At 54.4% G+C, this 16,639-nt stretch overlaps 1 protein-coding gene across 1 annotated transcript in view; it reads left to right on the plus strand.

The window, feature by feature from the left end:
• Nucleotides 1-7,717, plus strand: part of LOC142908566 (TPR and ankyrin repeat-containing protein 1-like) — a 42,938-nt gene extending 35,221 nt beyond the window's left edge. The window contains exons 18-21 of the mRNA XM_076059325.1: nucleotides 70-1,918; nucleotides 3,324-4,464; nucleotides 6,675-6,764; nucleotides 7,191-7,717. Of these exons, the coding sequence (XP_075915440.1) occupies nucleotides 70-1,918; nucleotides 3,324-4,464; nucleotides 6,675-6,764; nucleotides 7,191-7,324 (3,214 nt within the window). The 3' untranslated portion in view covers nucleotides 7,325-7,717. The remainder of the gene's footprint in view (nucleotides 1-69; nucleotides 1,919-3,323; nucleotides 4,465-6,674; nucleotides 6,765-7,190) is intronic.
• Nucleotides 7,718-16,639: the final 8,922 nt, after the last annotated feature.

Below are 16,639 nucleotides of genomic sequence, written 5' to 3' on the forward strand. Positions count from 1 at the left end.
GTGTTGAACGGCGTGGTGCCACCGTCACTCTGGACCCCCCCCCCCCGTGCCACGGTGCGGTGCGCCCAGGTGTGAGGCCGAGCAGAGCCCCGACGGAGGCCTCGCCCCCGTGGACTTCCCGTGGAAGTGGCGCGAGCTCCGCTTCGTGGCCGCCAGGCGTCACGTGGAGCGGGGCGACGAGGGCGCGATGATGAGCTCGCTGTCCCGCGTCGCCTTCGAGGAGCAGCTCGCCTTCCTCAGGATGAACGACTTTTTGGCCCAGGCCGTCGCCCTCCTCGAGCAGAGGGGCAGGGTCGAAGAAGCCGGGAAGATGCTTCGAGAACACGGGATGATTACCGACGCGTTGCGGCTCGCCAGGCCCGGGAGCCAATTCGCTGGCGAGTGCCTCCTGGCGAAGGCCCGTGCCGCGTTGCGGGCGTTGCGGGCGTTGCGGGCACGCGCCAGCCGACGAGACGAGGCGGAGGAGGAGGAAGCTTTGCGCGAAATAAAAGCAGAACTCCAGAGCGTGAGGGAAACGTGCGAGAATAACAACTTTGTGAGCGGGAAGGCCGAAGCCTGCTACATGCTTGGGAAGTTGGAAAGCGACGAAGACCTCCTGCGTGAAGCAATCACGCTCTTCCTCGAGGCCGACGTGGTCGTGGGCGCTGCCGAAGCGACCGCGGCTTTGCTGGACGTCGAGGGCGGGGGGTCGCCGCACGTCGTCCCCATCACACTCGAGGTGCTGCAGCCCCTGCTGCGGCTCGTGGCGAGCTTCCTCGGCGGCGGCGGCGCGAGATCGGGGGAGGCCGCGGCTCATCGGGAGCAGTGGCTGGCGCAGAGCTACGAGTTTTACGGCTTGAGCCGGAGCGAGGGGACCTGCAGGGTGTTGACGCAGGAGGGCTCCAGGTTCCTCGACGTCCCCGGCGGCCCGAGGCATGGCGACGGCGAGCCGCCGCGCGTGCCCACGCCCGAGGCGGACCGCGTCCTCGCGCGGCACCTGCTGGGTCGCTGCGAGCGCCTCGCCCGGGCGGCGGAGTCCCGCGCGCGCCAGACGCCGGGGGTCTGCGGGCGCCACCCGACGGGAGGGGCGTGCCCGCTCCGAGATTGCCGCGGCGCGCACGGCGGCGCGGCCGGCGGGGCGGAATTGAAAAAGTTGGTGGCGAGCAAAGTTCACCTGGTGACGCTGTCCGGAATTCTCCTGGAAGCGATCCCGCAACTGGAGTCCCGGAGCCCCGAAGCGGCAAAATTTGTGGAGGCGCTCCTTCCCAAGCCAGAGCTGGCTGATTGCGAGGACCTCCTCGCCCTGCTGTTCCCCAGCCGTTTCCACCCGCGAGGGCTGTCGGAGAGCCCGGCGTCCTGCGGGGACATCCTGGCGCCGATACGGAGCAACCCTCACGTCGGCTCCGCGATGCGCGAGCTCGTGGCGCGGGAAGTCGCCTCCCGCGGCGAGGAGAGCCGGAGGGAATCGACCGACCTTTGGCTCGAGGCGTACCGCGCGGCGCGCGCCGTCAATTCTCCGACGGAGCCCGGCAGGCTCCTGCGCGCCGAAGAAGAAGAAGCGTTTCGCCGGCGCGTCGAGCGGAAGAGGCCGGGGCCGGGCGGCGCCGCCGGCGTGCTCGACCTGCCCAACGGACGCCTCGCCAGCTTTTTCAACCTCTTCGTGGAATCGGCGGAGAGGGCGTTCGCGCGGGGAGACGTGCTGGGCTCGATCCACGCCTTCTGCCGCTTCCGCAAGCTGATCGGGACGCGGCGGCAGCGTCGCGGCGGCGGCGGCCTCGTGCCCAGCGTGGCCAACGCGGCGGCGATGGCGGAGCTGCAGTTGGTGCTGGTCTGCGCAGTCCACGCGAGCGCGCGCCCCGACGTGAACACGGTCTGCCTGCCGCAGGGCTACCTCGCCACGCTGAACCTGTGGAGCTGGATGCATCCGCCCAACCCGCGGGTGGGTGCGCCACGCGCGGACCGGGGGGTGGCGCCTCGCGGATATTTACCTCCCGGACGTTTTTCCGTGAGGCTTTTCCAACGGAGGGTGAAAGTTAGTCGTGCGTCAACTCTGTCCGGCCGTCCGTCCGTCCGTCTCTCTGTAACACGGGGGTTGCGGTGGCTCTCTCCTGCTGAGAATGATCCGACACGAACGGAATTTGATCGTGAGAAAACCGTCCCCGTTGATCGAAAAGTTTAAGCGCCCACGATGTGGCTATAACAGCCGGCACCAAGCAGATAGGCGCATGTGTGTGTATGTGTATGTGTGTACGTGTGTGTGTGTGTATGTGTGTGTGTGTATGTGTGTGTGTGTGGACGGAGTCTTGGTGTGTATTGAATCGTAATCGATTGTTGATCTGGCCAACTGCGTGTCATTAGAAACACCGCACCCGCCGCACACGGCCAAACAAATTGAACGTCGGGCGCGGCACGCAAACTTTTAAAGTTGCGGCTCACCGGTAAGCTGACGGACAATCCGCAACAACCAAATTCAGCAACCGCCTCCGAGCCCAAAACTCAACGAGGAGATTGGCCACGGCAACTCAGGCGCAGAGTTGGCGACGCGTTTTGGTGCGATTGTATCATCGTACGGCTCTCGCAACGTGACCCACGCTGACGGAGCACGTGAGCGCGATGCTCCGGACGCTCGCTCTCTCACGCCGTTTAATTGTCACTCTGTGGCTCTTTCGGTAAAGTCCACGTGGTGGTTAGAAAATAAAATAAATTAAATCACGACGTTTCGTGCGCAACAACAACAACAGGCGTCCGTCAGCAGGTGGGACAACCACAGCAAGAAATAATTGCTGAAGTGGGCGAGAGGCCTGCCGTGACAAGAGGTTATATAGGTAAGAGAGGGGGGAGGAGCAAGGGGGGAGAGAGAGGGGGGGGTGAGTGGGCGGAGTTGGGAGTGGGAGGCTGGCGAAGCTGGAGATGCGGATATGAAGGCAACAACCATAAAGCAGTTAAGGTTTGGATACAAATTGAGCAATCATTGGAAGGATGTTATTAACCAGGTAAAAAACTTAACTGCTTCATGGTTGTTGCCTTCATATCCGCATCTCCAGCTTCCCCAGCCTCCCACTCCCAGCCCTGCCCACTTCCCCCCCGGTCTCAGGTCCTCTCTTCCCCTAGCGCTTCTCTCTCCTCCCCCCTCTCTTACCTATATGACCTCTTGTCACGGCAGACCTCTCGCCCACTTCAGCAATTCTTTCTTGCTGTGGTTGTCCCACCTGTTGTCGCGATTCGTTTTATTTCATCTTATTTTCTACCTACCACGTGGGCTTTTACCGAAAGAATCAAGGAGTGTGGATTCCTGCAGCCACGAAAGCTTAAAATCAAGATTGTTTCATCGTTCCCCCCTTCAGGCGAAACATCACCGTGACGTCTTCGAGGCTATTAATGAGTTCGGCAGAGGCCAGCAGCAACCTTCCGGCCACGACAGAGTGCTGAGGCACGTCGACCACTTGGCCCTCATGGTGTGCGGCGAGCGCAACGAGTTCCTGCTCGACGCCTGCGGCGATGACCCCTGCGTGGAGTCGGGGGCAGCGGAGCGCCTGGTCGTGCTGTGCCTGGTCATGCTCGTTAACGTCCACATCCTGAGGAGGGCGAAGCTCCAGTCCCGCATCCGCGCGGCCGTCAGGAACGCCGGCGAGGGCCTCCCGCCCGAGAGGCGGGACAGGCTGCCGCCGCGTCTCCTGCGCTGCCTGGAAGCGGCCGACGCGGCCAAAGGACCCGGCGACGTGGCGGCTGTCCTGGACGCGCTTCTGCGGCAGAGGGATGGCGATCGTCTCTACGACTGCGTGTGGAGCTCGCGGAGGCGCGGCTTCTTCCTCCGCCGCGGGTCGTCGGCCTCCCGATTCCCCGAGCGATTTGAGCGCGACCCGGGGGAGCCGGGGATTTCCGCTTCGAGCCCGGGGCGGTTCCCGAACGGCGACGGCGGCGAGGAGAGGGGGGAGGAGGAGGACGAGGACGAGGAGCGGAGCGAGCTGCTCTTGCTGCGTCATCTGGCCGCGCGGCGGGAAACGGAGGAGCGGACGCGGCTGAAGGCTCGGCGCAGGTGGAGAGCGGCACGGCGGGCCCTGCAGTTTGCCGTGGCCCTGAGCGCCGGGCTGAGGGAGGAAGCCACAGGACAGACGGTCCTCAGACCCGCGCGGCTGACCCAGGGGCGCTGCGGCGTGTGCGGCGTGAGCTTCGCCGAGGAGCGGGACGCCGACGCCGACGCCGCCGCCGCCGCCGCCGGCGCGTCCGGCGTCTCGGCGAGCGGCCACTACGGGTCCCGGGGCCACGCGTCCGGGACGGAGCGGTATCACGCCTACGTCGTCGAGTTCCGTCGCCTGGTAGATCCGGCGACGCGGAAGGCGGCGGCGGGGCTCCGGCGGTCGGAAGGGCCGCGCCGCCGGGGGCGCGCCGGCGCGCGGTTGGAGATGCGTCGGGAGGAGCTGAGGGAGGCGATGAAGCGCGTGGAGCTGCTGGAGCGCGAGCAGCGCACCGGCGTGCTTTGGGATGGTAAGGGTCGCTGCTCCTCCTCGTCGCGTGCACGGCTATCGGGGGTTTAAATATCCGCTCGCCTTGATTTGTTTTACCAAGATGTCCTCCTCGGTTTCCTGCTCGCCGCGTCCGATCGGAATCTTCATTTAGACTGCAAGGAGGAATCCGGTGAGCTGTGAAGCTCTTTCCCGCGGATGTCCAGAATGGGGGGGGGGGGGGCTGGGTCAGCCAGTTACAACAGCAATCAATGCAATAAAAACCGATAGGAGTGCAACACTGAGAAGATGGTTAAGCAATTCACTAAATATAAATAAGTGATCATTTGTATTATTGGTTCTTTCGGTAAAGTCACCACATAGAAGGGAAACAATAAAAATATTTTTTTTAAAAATTCTCCCGACGTTTCGACTGCAACACAAGAAGCAATCATCATCAGGTGTGAAAACCACAGCAATAATTTTTTTTTTCAAATGTTCTTGCTGTGGTTTTCACACCTGACGATGATTGCTTGTGTTGCAGTTGAAACGTCGTGAGAATATTTTTTTTATATTTTTATTATTTTATTGTTTCCCTTCTACGTGGTGACTTTACCGAAAGAACCAAGAATATGAATTCCTGCAATCACGAAAGCTTTAAATCAAAAGTGATGATTTGTATTCGTATTTATCAAAGCTTGGGCAAAGTATTAAAAAAACACCAGCAAAAGACATCCAAAGTGCTGCTGCTAGGAGAAGCGAGCTTGGGGGGCTTGGGCAGGACGCGTCGTCAACGGACCGGGAGGAACGACGGTTACCCGATGGTCGACGCCGATAACGGAGCAAGCGGCGAAGGGACATTGCGTCCGAGAGAGAGAGAGAGAGGTCGCGTCCACCGGAGCGACGAGATCGAGATTGTTGCACCGCGGGATTGCGCGGGCGGTGGCAGTGGCCCCGGGAGGCCTTCACTCGGCGGTGGATTGATCACGGCGATCTTTTATTTTCCATTCGTACGGCTGCCGATATGGATGCAGAGCAACGTGCACAATTTGACGTGCATGGGGGGTCAAGCCGGACAATCGCGTCAGGAACACCGGGTGTATCGCTGTAACGATGTCTTCTGCGTATTTGTTGGATGATCGGGAATTGCGTCGTTACGTGTCCACAGTCGCATCCAGGAGAGTTTTTAATATTCCATTTCTGCATCAGGTATCTGCTTCTGCCCCCGCTCTGTGCGGATGCGGTTTATTAATTAATCGCATCCGCTGATGATGGATCTTGGAGAAGCGTCGCTTTGTAATCAAAACTGTATCCTGTCAGAGTGAAGGCTCCTAACTCCTTTTTAAAGAGATTACTTTGAACACCGTTTACTTGATTAACTCCCTTAACATAAATGCGATTTGCGGTCCCATCTTGTGGCAGATGGAACCTTACAGAGCAAATTAATCCGTGTGGTCGTCAATCCGAAGATGGTGAGAGCACCGCATCTTCACATCGGATCACGGACTCCTTGGTGCCGGGTCTCCAGTACCGCATCAGGGCAACACCAAACCCGCGATGCCACTCAGACCCGGTCGCGGTGCCTCGTGATGGGGCGCCTCGGTGGCTTTGAGATGTGAACTACCTCGCCCGGCATACAGGAGGTCGCGGGTTACATCCCGACCCTGACGCCTCTCGGCAATCCCCTCCGCTTATGCGAACGCAACCTTAGAGGCCTCGGATTGACCGAGCGGGCCATCGCGCGCGGCTCTGCCTCCGCGGAGGAGGCTTGCAATGATGAGGCCTTAGAGGTCGGCGCAAGCACCTTGAGGTGGCGGTTCACGCGGGGAGAGGAGAGGAAGCGCCAACCAGGATTTGAACTCGCAGCCATCGCGAGCCTCCCCCCCCTCTCTCCAACACTGAGCCACACGGCCGGTTTGCCACGGTGCGCAGCAGGGTGACGTGCAATTGTTAACGCGACCTCTACCGGCGCTTTCTCAGCGCTGTGAAGGAGGGCCGTTGCCTGAAACGTCGCGTTACGTAGATACGTTTTGAGGCCGTGACTAACGCGAGGTTTTTCTTTGTTAGGCTGTGCTCTGCGCAGCATCGCCAAATAATTCGTCTCGTTCCGGTGCATTGGTGGTTTGTCGCGATGGGAAAACGGCGTTCCGGGCTTCCAGGCTCCGCGGAGGACGATTCCACGAGCATCCCTGATGATCCCCCGCCTGGGCGTGTTTGCGTGTTGGCGTGCGTGTCGGGAATTTCACCATGCAGTCGGCGAGAAGCTGCGATCGGCGGTGGAGCATTTGGACAGGTGCACCACGGAGCTGGAGTCGATCGTGGCCCGCGGAGCGGCCGACGCAGGTTTGTCGCTCGATTTTACCCCGAGGTCGTTTTTTAATCATCCGGTCGGAGTGACGAGCTCACGGCGGTCAACTCTCTCTCTCTCTGTCTGCTGCTGGAGTCGGCCAAGTGAGCTCGCGTGAACCAGTTTTGCCGTACGGGGGGGGGTTTCTCCTTTCACCCGTACCCCTCGTGGACAAAGATGGCCAACGCGCGACCGTGTACGACCCATTGAGTCCACATTCCTCGCTCCGCCGTCTCGTGTTCGGCCGCCCCGCGGGGGCGTCCGCGTCGGATTTTGAGTGCGCGGCGGAGGCGGCCGGTGGAGGAGTGGGGCCCCCCGTGCTCGGCGGCGCGTCGATCGGCGGGCCCTGCGTTGTTGGCGGGACGCGCTCTGTGGTTTTGCCCGTTGCGGGCGGTTGACCGGGCCCTGGTGGTGTTCATCAGACGAGGTGCATGAGGATGAAGGAGAGCCAGAGGGGGCGGCGACCTTCAAGGAGCTCGACCCGCTGCACAAGACGGAGCGCAGGCCGGGGCCGCGGCGACGCCGAGGAGTCCCGGCTCCGGCACTCGGGCTTTGAACGGGGACTCCGCCCCTGCTACACACACACACACACACCACCAGATCTACACACATTCACTAACCCCAGCTATACACACACACACACACACCACCAGATCTACACACATTCACTAGCCCCAGCTACACACACACACACACCACCAGATCTACACACATTCACTAGCCCCAGCTACACACACACACACACCACCAGATCTACACACATTCACTAACCCCTGCTACACACACACCACCAGATCTACACACATTCACTAACCCCTGCTACACACACACACACACCATCCCCAGATCTACACACATTCACTAACCCCAGCTACACACACACACACCACCAGATCTACACACATTCACTAACCCCAGCTACACACACACACACACCACCAGATCTACACACATTCACTAACCCCTGCTACACACACACCATCCCCAGATCTACACACATTCACTAACCCCAGCTACACACACACACACCACCAGATCTACACACATTCACTAACCCCTGCTACACACACACAACATCCCCAGATCTACACACATTCACTAACCCCAGCTACACACACACACACCATTCCCAGATCTACACACATTCACTAACCCCAGCTACACACACACCATCCCCAGATCTACACACATTCACTATCCCCAAGCTCCGGCACTCAGGCTTTGAACGGGGACTCCGCCCCTGCTACACACACACACACACCACCAGATCTACACACATTCACTAACCCCAGCTACACACACACACACACCACCCCCAGATCTACACACATTCACTAGCCCCAGCTACACACACACACCATCCCCAGATCTACACACATTCACTAACCCCAGCTACACACACACACACCATCCCCAGATCTACACACATTCACTAACCCCTGCTACACACACACACACACACCATCCCCAGATCTACACACATTCACTAACTCCTGCTACACACACACACCATCCCCAGATCTACACACATTCACTAACCCCAGCTACACACACACACACACACCATCCCCAGATCTACACACATTCACTATCCCCAGCTACACACACACACACACCATCCCCAGATCTACACACATTCACTAACCCCAGCTACACACACACACACACCACCCACAGATCTACACACATTCACTAGCCCCAGCTACACACACACACACACCATCCCCAGATCTACACACATTCACTAACCCCAGCTACACACACACACACACCATCCCCAGATCTACACACATTCACTAACCCCTGCTACACACACACACCATCCCCAGATCTACACACATTCACTAACCCCAGCTACACACACACCATCCCCAGATCTACACACATTCACTAATCCCAGCTACACACACACACCATCCCCAGATCTACACACATTCACTAACCCCAGCTACACACACACACACCATCCCCAGATCTACACACATTCACTAGCCCCAGCTACACACACACAAACACCATCCCCAGATCTACACACATTCACTATCCCCAGCTACACACACACACACACCATCCCCAGATCTACACACATTCACTATCCCCAGCTACACACACACACACACACCATCCCCAGATCTACACACATTCACTAACCCCAGCTACACACACACACAATCCCCAGATCTACACACATTCACTATCCCCTGCTACACACACACACCATCCCCAGATCTACACACATTCACTATCCCCAGCTACACACACACACACACCATCCCCAGATCTACACACATTCACTAACCCCAGCTACACACACACACCATCCCCAGATCTACACACATTCACTATCCCCAGCTACACACACACACCATCCCCAGCGCAACACACACACACACCATCTTCCGGACCAGGCAATGTGCGTGGATTCCACGTGCCTGCAACATTTCACATTTGAATACAAATTAGTTTGTGTTAGTACGTTTTGAAGGGTTTGTCTGTTACCTTAATATTTACCAACAGGCAACTAGTTCCTATGCCAATTTAAAGCTGTTCTTTATAACATTTTGCATTTCAAGGCCACGGTTGGTACGGACCAATGCGTTTGGCTTTTGTTATTCAGGCTAACGGAGAAAAACGTGCACGGTGCATCTCCTTCGTGTCGCGGTGCAGTGATCAACGAGCGCTCCACTCTCCTCCACGGCGACACCATCACGCTCCACTCTCTACAGTGACACCCTCACGCTCCACTCTCTACAGCGACACCATCACGCTCCACTCTCCTCCATGGCGACACCATCACGCTCCACTCTCTACAGTGACACCATCACGCTCCACTCTCTACAGTGACACCCTCACGCTCCACTCTCTACAGCGACACCACCACGCTCCACTCTCTACAGCGACACCATCACGCTCCACTCTCTACAGCGACACCATCACGCTCCACTCTCTACAGCGACACCATCACGCTCCACTCTCTACAGTGACACCATCACGCTCCACTCTCTACAGCGACACCATCACGCTCCACTCTCTACAGTGACACCATCACGCTCCACTCTCTACAGCGACACCCTCACGCTCCACTCTCTACAGCGACACCATCACGCTCCACTCTCTACAGTGACACCATCACACTCCACTCTCTACAGTGACACCATCACGCTCCACTCTCTACAGTGACACCCTCACGCTCCACTCTCTACAGTGACACCATCACGCTCCACTCTCTACAGTGACACCATCACGCTCCACTCTCTACAGTGACACCCTCACGCTCCACTCTCTACAGCGACACCATCACGCTCCACTCTCCTCCACGGCGACACCATCACGCTCCACTCTCTACAGTGACACCCTCACGCTCCACTCTCTACAGTGACACCATCACGCTCCACTCTCTACAGCGACACCATCACGCTCCACTCTCTACAGTGACACCATCACGCTCCACTCTCTACAGCGACACCCTCACGCTCCACTCTCTACAGCGACACCATCACGCTCCACTCTCTACAGTGACACCATCACTCTCCACTCTCTACAGTGACACCATCACGCTCCACTCCCTACAGCGACACCATCACGCTCCACTCTCTACAGCGACACCATCACGCTCCACTCTCTACAGTGACACCATCACGCTCCACTCTCTACAGTGACACCATCACGCTCCACTCTCTACAGTGACACCCTCACGCTCCACTCTCTACAGTGACACCATCACGCTCCACTCTCTACAGTGACACCATCACGCTCCACTCTCTACAGTGACACCCTCACGCTCCACTCTCTACAGCGACACCATCACGCTCCACTCTCCTCCACGGCGACACCATCACGCTCCACTCTCTACAGTGACACCATCACGAGCCGAGCTCGCAGTGCCGGAGAGACCGCCGCGCGACATGCACAACTTCGTTTTTTCACGCAGCTACCCAGAATGCCGAGCAGGCCGCGTCCCGCACGTGCTTCTCTTGCCGCTAAACTGAATCGTAGTTTTGTGGACCGTGCCTGGGCCTGTGTCCAGGTCATCATTGACCAAAAGTCGGCGTGATGGACGTGAATGTAGTTTGTTTGTAATAGTTTACGTGGGGTTTAACTAGTTTTGTGTAACCACCGAACGCGTTCATTTTACGTAGCAGGCGCTTCCTGCGATTGACAGAATGACAGCAACGAAAGAACACGGTAGATCATTTAGAAATTCATCTTCACGCATGGGATTCGCATCCCAGATTTCTTCCGCTGTACACGTTAATTTACTTCTCTAACATCTTAAATGGATTTTGTTAGCTGTCAACGCGACGAATATAAATTCGGCATTCCGTTTTGGTAACACTTTTTTGCATCTTGTCTGTATTGTTCTGAAACAAGATGAGTAGCCTTTTATTTACAATAGCAATGTAGACACGTGAATGATGTCATGCCAAAATTGTAATTGTTTTACATTAAAAAGATAATCAGACGATTAAAAGGTCCAATTCATTTTCGATTGTGGTCAACATTCCACCACTTTGTACAGGAATGACGGCCGCATTTGCAATTGAACATCGAACCACTCTGTCTCTAAACTCTTTGGTTCTATTGGGTAAAGTCACGTAGGTAAAAAATAAAATAACAAAAATCACGACGTTTCGGCCACAACACAAGCGGCCTTCATCAGGTGAAGGGACGAGACTGCTTGTGTTGTGGCCGAAACGTCGTGATTTTTGTTATTTTATTTTTGTTACCTACGTGACTTTACCCAATAGAACCAAAGAGTGTGGGTCCTTGCAGTCACGAAAGCTTTAAATCTAGAACACTCCAGTGTCTCTACTCACTCCCGCAGACTGAGGGTGGCCCACAGCGGCCGGGGTGAAAGGGCGCAGTGCTACGGTGCCCCTGGGCACTGAGGAGTTGCTCCCGTGCAGTCTTGTCGTGGTGGTGGTGGTTCACGCTGTCAGGTGGGGGTGGGGGTGCCAGGGACATTTTTTTAATCATCAGAAAACTTCGGAGCAACAAAAAAAATCGCGTTGCTCAAATCGGTACAGACGGGTTGACAGAAGAGGCCGCAGTCGCACGTGAAATACGGCGACTGATAAATGATCGCGATGATTGCGATCACGATCTTTGCGTTGGCCGCTGCTGCTGTTTGATGATGATGACGACGATGGTGAGATAGAAATAAAGCGTCGGCTTGATTTAAACAAAGTTTACTCGCCACTTCTTTGTTCCGCCTTTGTTAGTGTAGGGGGTGAAGTGCTCCTGTTACTGCCGCCGCCTCGCTGATGGATTGAGCAGCAAGGCGATTTGTGCCTGAGAACATTTCACGAGGACATGCAGCGAGCACTGACCGCGATCATCCGCGGGGTTCGCTCGAGAATGCCGCTGACCCCATAACATTGATTAGCCCAGCGACCTTTTTTACGGGCCACGTCCTGCAGTTGAGAATCCGAAAATCTAAATTGGTCCAAAGTTTGCTGCTGAAAAAACATCGGTTCACAAAGCCCTTCGGCCATTGCACCTACAAGGCGTCTACTTGATTTACATTGTCAAATAGAGCCTTTAAATTTTGATTTAAAGCTTTCGTGACTGAAGGGATTCATATTCTTGGTCTTTTGGTAAAGTCTCGTAGAAGTTTCCCTTATACGTGACTTTACCGAAAGAACCAAGAATATAAATAGATCCTTGTTTATTATGTGATGAAAAGCTTTGAGTTGTGATTGGAGGGATCTCTGATCAATTCCTGGAGAAACGATGGAGGGCCTGGATTTCGTTTTTTTTTCTATCTGCGAGGGGCCACTGATTGACACAACAGACACTGCTTTAGAGTTGCTCCAGATCTGCCACCAAATGAATTGCTGTCTCTGCAACACGTGTTCATTTCACTGATTGACGTTGGAGAAACTGTCTCCTTTATCTCCCCTTTGCATACAGCAGAGTAAAACCTTGGATTGCGAGTAACTTGGTCTGCAAGACGAGCAAAAATTTTAAGTAAATAATTTGATAAACGAGCGAGGTCTTGCAATACGAGCAGTACGTACAGTACACGCTTTGTCTGCGGAGCGTCACGTGATCACAACTGATATACGAGTGCTTTGATATACGAGTATATGTATATTTTATTGATGGATTACAAACACGTTTCCGGAACGAATTATGCTCGCAATCCAAGGTTTTACTGCATGTATATTTTATTGGTGTAAATTTAGATGTCAACCAAGCACAGGGTGAGCAAGTGGGTTTAGGAAAGGTTTCTCTACAATCCACCACGTGCATACAAACAACCAATCAGATCCTGTAAAAAAACTAATACCAATACAATTATACCTGGCCGTTCTAAACTTATGAAAATGCAGTTGACTTGGCAGGAAACTGACAGCATATACGCTCTAAAGAAACCAAGCCCTGCATATATAATAAGTTTACAGAGATTGCGCGTAAAGAGTTAAATAGATGTTGGAATGCGAGCGTCAACCGAGAAGACCCGTAGCGTTATCCGTGGGTACAAAGCGGTCACCCCAGATTCCAGCCACGCCACGCTCGCACGGCCCCGGACCAAGCGCTCGGCCGGCGCGCCTCTCCGCGTGGGGGTTCCGTGGCATCCCCTCCGTGTTTCGCGGGCTGTAGTTGCTACCCGATTTGGTGTCGAGTTACCCCGACAGTCGGTATCCCGTGGACGGAACGGCACTCATTTAACACGCAAAGCGCTTTGCCACGAATTAGCCGCAGTAACCTCGCTGGTCTCGTCAAAGAGCAAAAAACCACCGTCACGCAAACTCCGGTGGTCATCCTCACATCAGCGGCTTCTGGTGGGCCCTTGCGGCCGTCTGGAACGCTCTGACTTCCGATAAGCCACCGGAATTATGCACTTTTAAAAATAATTGCCCAACATGCATTACTTTTACACCTGGCGCACATTATAACATTGCAAATACATCCATCATGTAAATACAATACCTAACAAACCTTTGCCTGTGCTCGCAGAAGGTATCCACTGGTCTTTTTAAACAATTCTAGTTAAAGATAAGCGGGGAATTTACAGGCAAGCGGTAGATGCGGCCCGATTTGGTGTCGAGGTACCCCAACAGTCGGTGTCCTGTGGACGGAACGGCACTCATTGACACACAAAAAGCGATTGCCACAGCGCCGCTGCCATGAGCCCATCTCTCATGAAACAAGAACCGGAAGAAAATAACAACTTCGCTACGTGGCCCGGAGTGATGGTGGAGTGTGAAGAGGAGATAACGGTGGAGCGTGAAGGTCAGGGTTCGACTCCAGGTGGCGACCTCCTGGTGGATGTAGTCGCCGTAAAGCAGGAGGATGAGAACTGAGACTGTCGCTTGTGATCGCCCGGTCAACTTCTGAAAAAGCGGTCATTTAGCTCGGTCGGCATTACCGGGAAAAATTAAAGATTTGTTCGTCTAGTAAACTGGAAAGGGAATTTGGCCACATTCTATGGATCCGTTTGGGCCGCCGTTTTTTTATGGGGGGTGGGGGGAAGTTATTGATCACGTAAATATATTCCCTTAATTTAGAGGCATCCATATAGTTAATTTGTTCTGAAAGGCGGCCTTAGAAAAGTAAACATTGAACAAAATAGTATCATTGCACGCGTCTCCATAACGAGCGTGTAATGACTCTTGATTTTAAGCTTTCGTGACTGCAGGAATCCATGCCGTCTGGTTCTTTCGGCAACGTCGTCGCACAGCAGGTAAGAACAAGACGCTTGCTCGTGTTGCGATGGAAACGTCACGTGATCTATTATTGTGTTTCTACCCACCGTGCGACTTCACCGTGAGAACCACGGCGTGGAGCTGGTGCTGAAAGCGCCAACAACGCCGGCGAACGTGTCGCTGTATTTTCAATACTGAGAGCAAGTAACGCAATTATTATTATTATTATTACTGTAACCAGTTCTAACGTGTAAAATGCACGCGTAGAATTGCGCCAGTGGGAATTGAAATGCGCGCAAATGTTACGCCGATACATTTTGCGTACTTGGGCAAAATGTAATTCAATGCAGACAATGCAAATGCGACATAGATTATTGCATTGTCAAAATTCCAGGGAGTTGGGGTTTGGTAAGGGTGAAACTCTGCAACATCGTTTTTACCGGTAATTTTCCCCACTGTAAAAACCTTTGGCGGTTGCACAATTAATTGTATAGATTTACACTTTGCAACAAATGGGGCACGTTTAAATTCAAGGAGCTACGTTCACACAATTAACTAGACCAACCTCATCCACATTGCTCCTCACAAAAGTGTCATATATACATGAACCAGAAGCCATATATACATGAACCAGAAGCCATATATACAAGAACATAGTACTGAACTGCCACCGTACATCGTCAGCGTTCTTACCAGACATACGTGAGCAATGTTTTTAATCAAGTGATATCTCCTTCCTACGACGATATATTAATATATTTTTTTTAAAATAAATACACATCATGTACAAACATGCCAATGGCCTGTAACTTTGTTGGCGCCAACATGCTTTTTCTCGTTGCCCCACTAGCAGCGCGAGTAGCCCAAATGTTGTTGTGGGTGAGTCCAGCCACGGTGTTCACCACGGGCCAGCTTCGTGCAAGCGGCAAAACAGCGGCACGTTTCAGACGACGGGATTAGAGCGCTACCCAATTGAGTTTGGGGGGCTTCCTCCGATGTTGGAAAGTCAAGTTCAGGGGCCGTCCATAAATGACGTCACGCACCTATGGGGGGGGGGGGGGGGAGGGGGGTCAGACATTTGTGACGATGTGTGACGAGGTGGAGGGAGGAGGGGGGTTTGAGAAATGTGACGTCACGTAAAAATGCGCAACTTTAAATAAACGTAATTAAATAGAATTGTCACAGCTACTTTTGATTCATTATTCACTATTTGATTATTTAAATTGACTAAGGCCATCTTTTATTTCTTCCACGAAGGAGCATTTTGCTTCTCCATGGGAGAATGGGTGAGTGGGTCGTTGAGTGAGTGGGTGGTTGAGTGGGTGGGTGAGTGGATGGGTGAGTGGGTGAGTGGTTGAGTGAGTGGATGGGTGAGTGGGTGGTTTAGTGGATGGGTGAGTGAGTGGTTGAGTGGGTGGTTGAGTGAGTGGGTGGGTGAGTGGTTGAGTGGGTGGGTGAGTGAGTGAATGGGTGAGTGGGTGGGTGGTTGAGTGAGTGGGTGGTTGAGTGAGTGGGTGGTTGAGTGGGTGGGTGGATGAGTGGGTGGATGAGTGGGTGGGTGAGTGGGTGAGTGAGTAGTGGGTGGGTGGGGTAAGTGAGTGGGTGAGGTGAGTGGGTGGGTGAGTGAGTGGGTGAGTGAGTGGGTGGGTGAGTGAGTGAGTAGTGGGTGGGTGGGGTAAGTGGGTGTGTGAGGTGAGTGAGTGAGTGGGTGAGTAGTGGGTGGGTGAGGTGAGTGGGTAGGTGAGTGAGTGGGTGGGTGAGTGAGTGGGTGGTTGAGTGAGTGAGTTGCTTCTCTATGGGAGAATGTTGAAGCAAACAATCTCGAGTTGAAGCGTTCGTGACTACAGGAATCCACACTCTTTGGTTCTGTCGGTAAAGTCGTCTCGTTGGTAGGCAGACCATAAAATAATTAAATACGCACTACAATGACAATAGTTTAAAGTGATTTGCCGCGTGTTTTATTTTCAAAATGGAAATATGGTTTAGGGGGGGAGGGGCAGAGCTTTGTGACGTCATATTTGAAAGGGGGGTCTGACTTTTTGTGACGCCGTGTGACGAGGAGGAGGGGGGGGGGGTCAAAAATCGGCCAAATCGTGTGACGTCATTTATGGACGTGCCCCCCTTTATATCCCTCCGTACCGGTGTCATCGCTGCTCACGACTCTGTGTGGCGAGCAGATAACGTCGGGGCAAGAGGACGGTAACGTTGTTCAAACTACA

This window comes from Petromyzon marinus, unplaced genomic scaffold (assembly GCF_048934315.1).
Source record: "Petromyzon marinus isolate PM22_M1 ecotype Great Lakes invasive population unplaced genomic scaffold, UKy_Petmar_22M1.pri1.0 PM_G_Scaffold_1, whole genome shotgun sequence".
Taxonomy (NCBI): Eukaryota; Metazoa; Chordata; class Hyperoartia; order Petromyzontiformes; family Petromyzontidae; genus Petromyzon; species Petromyzon marinus.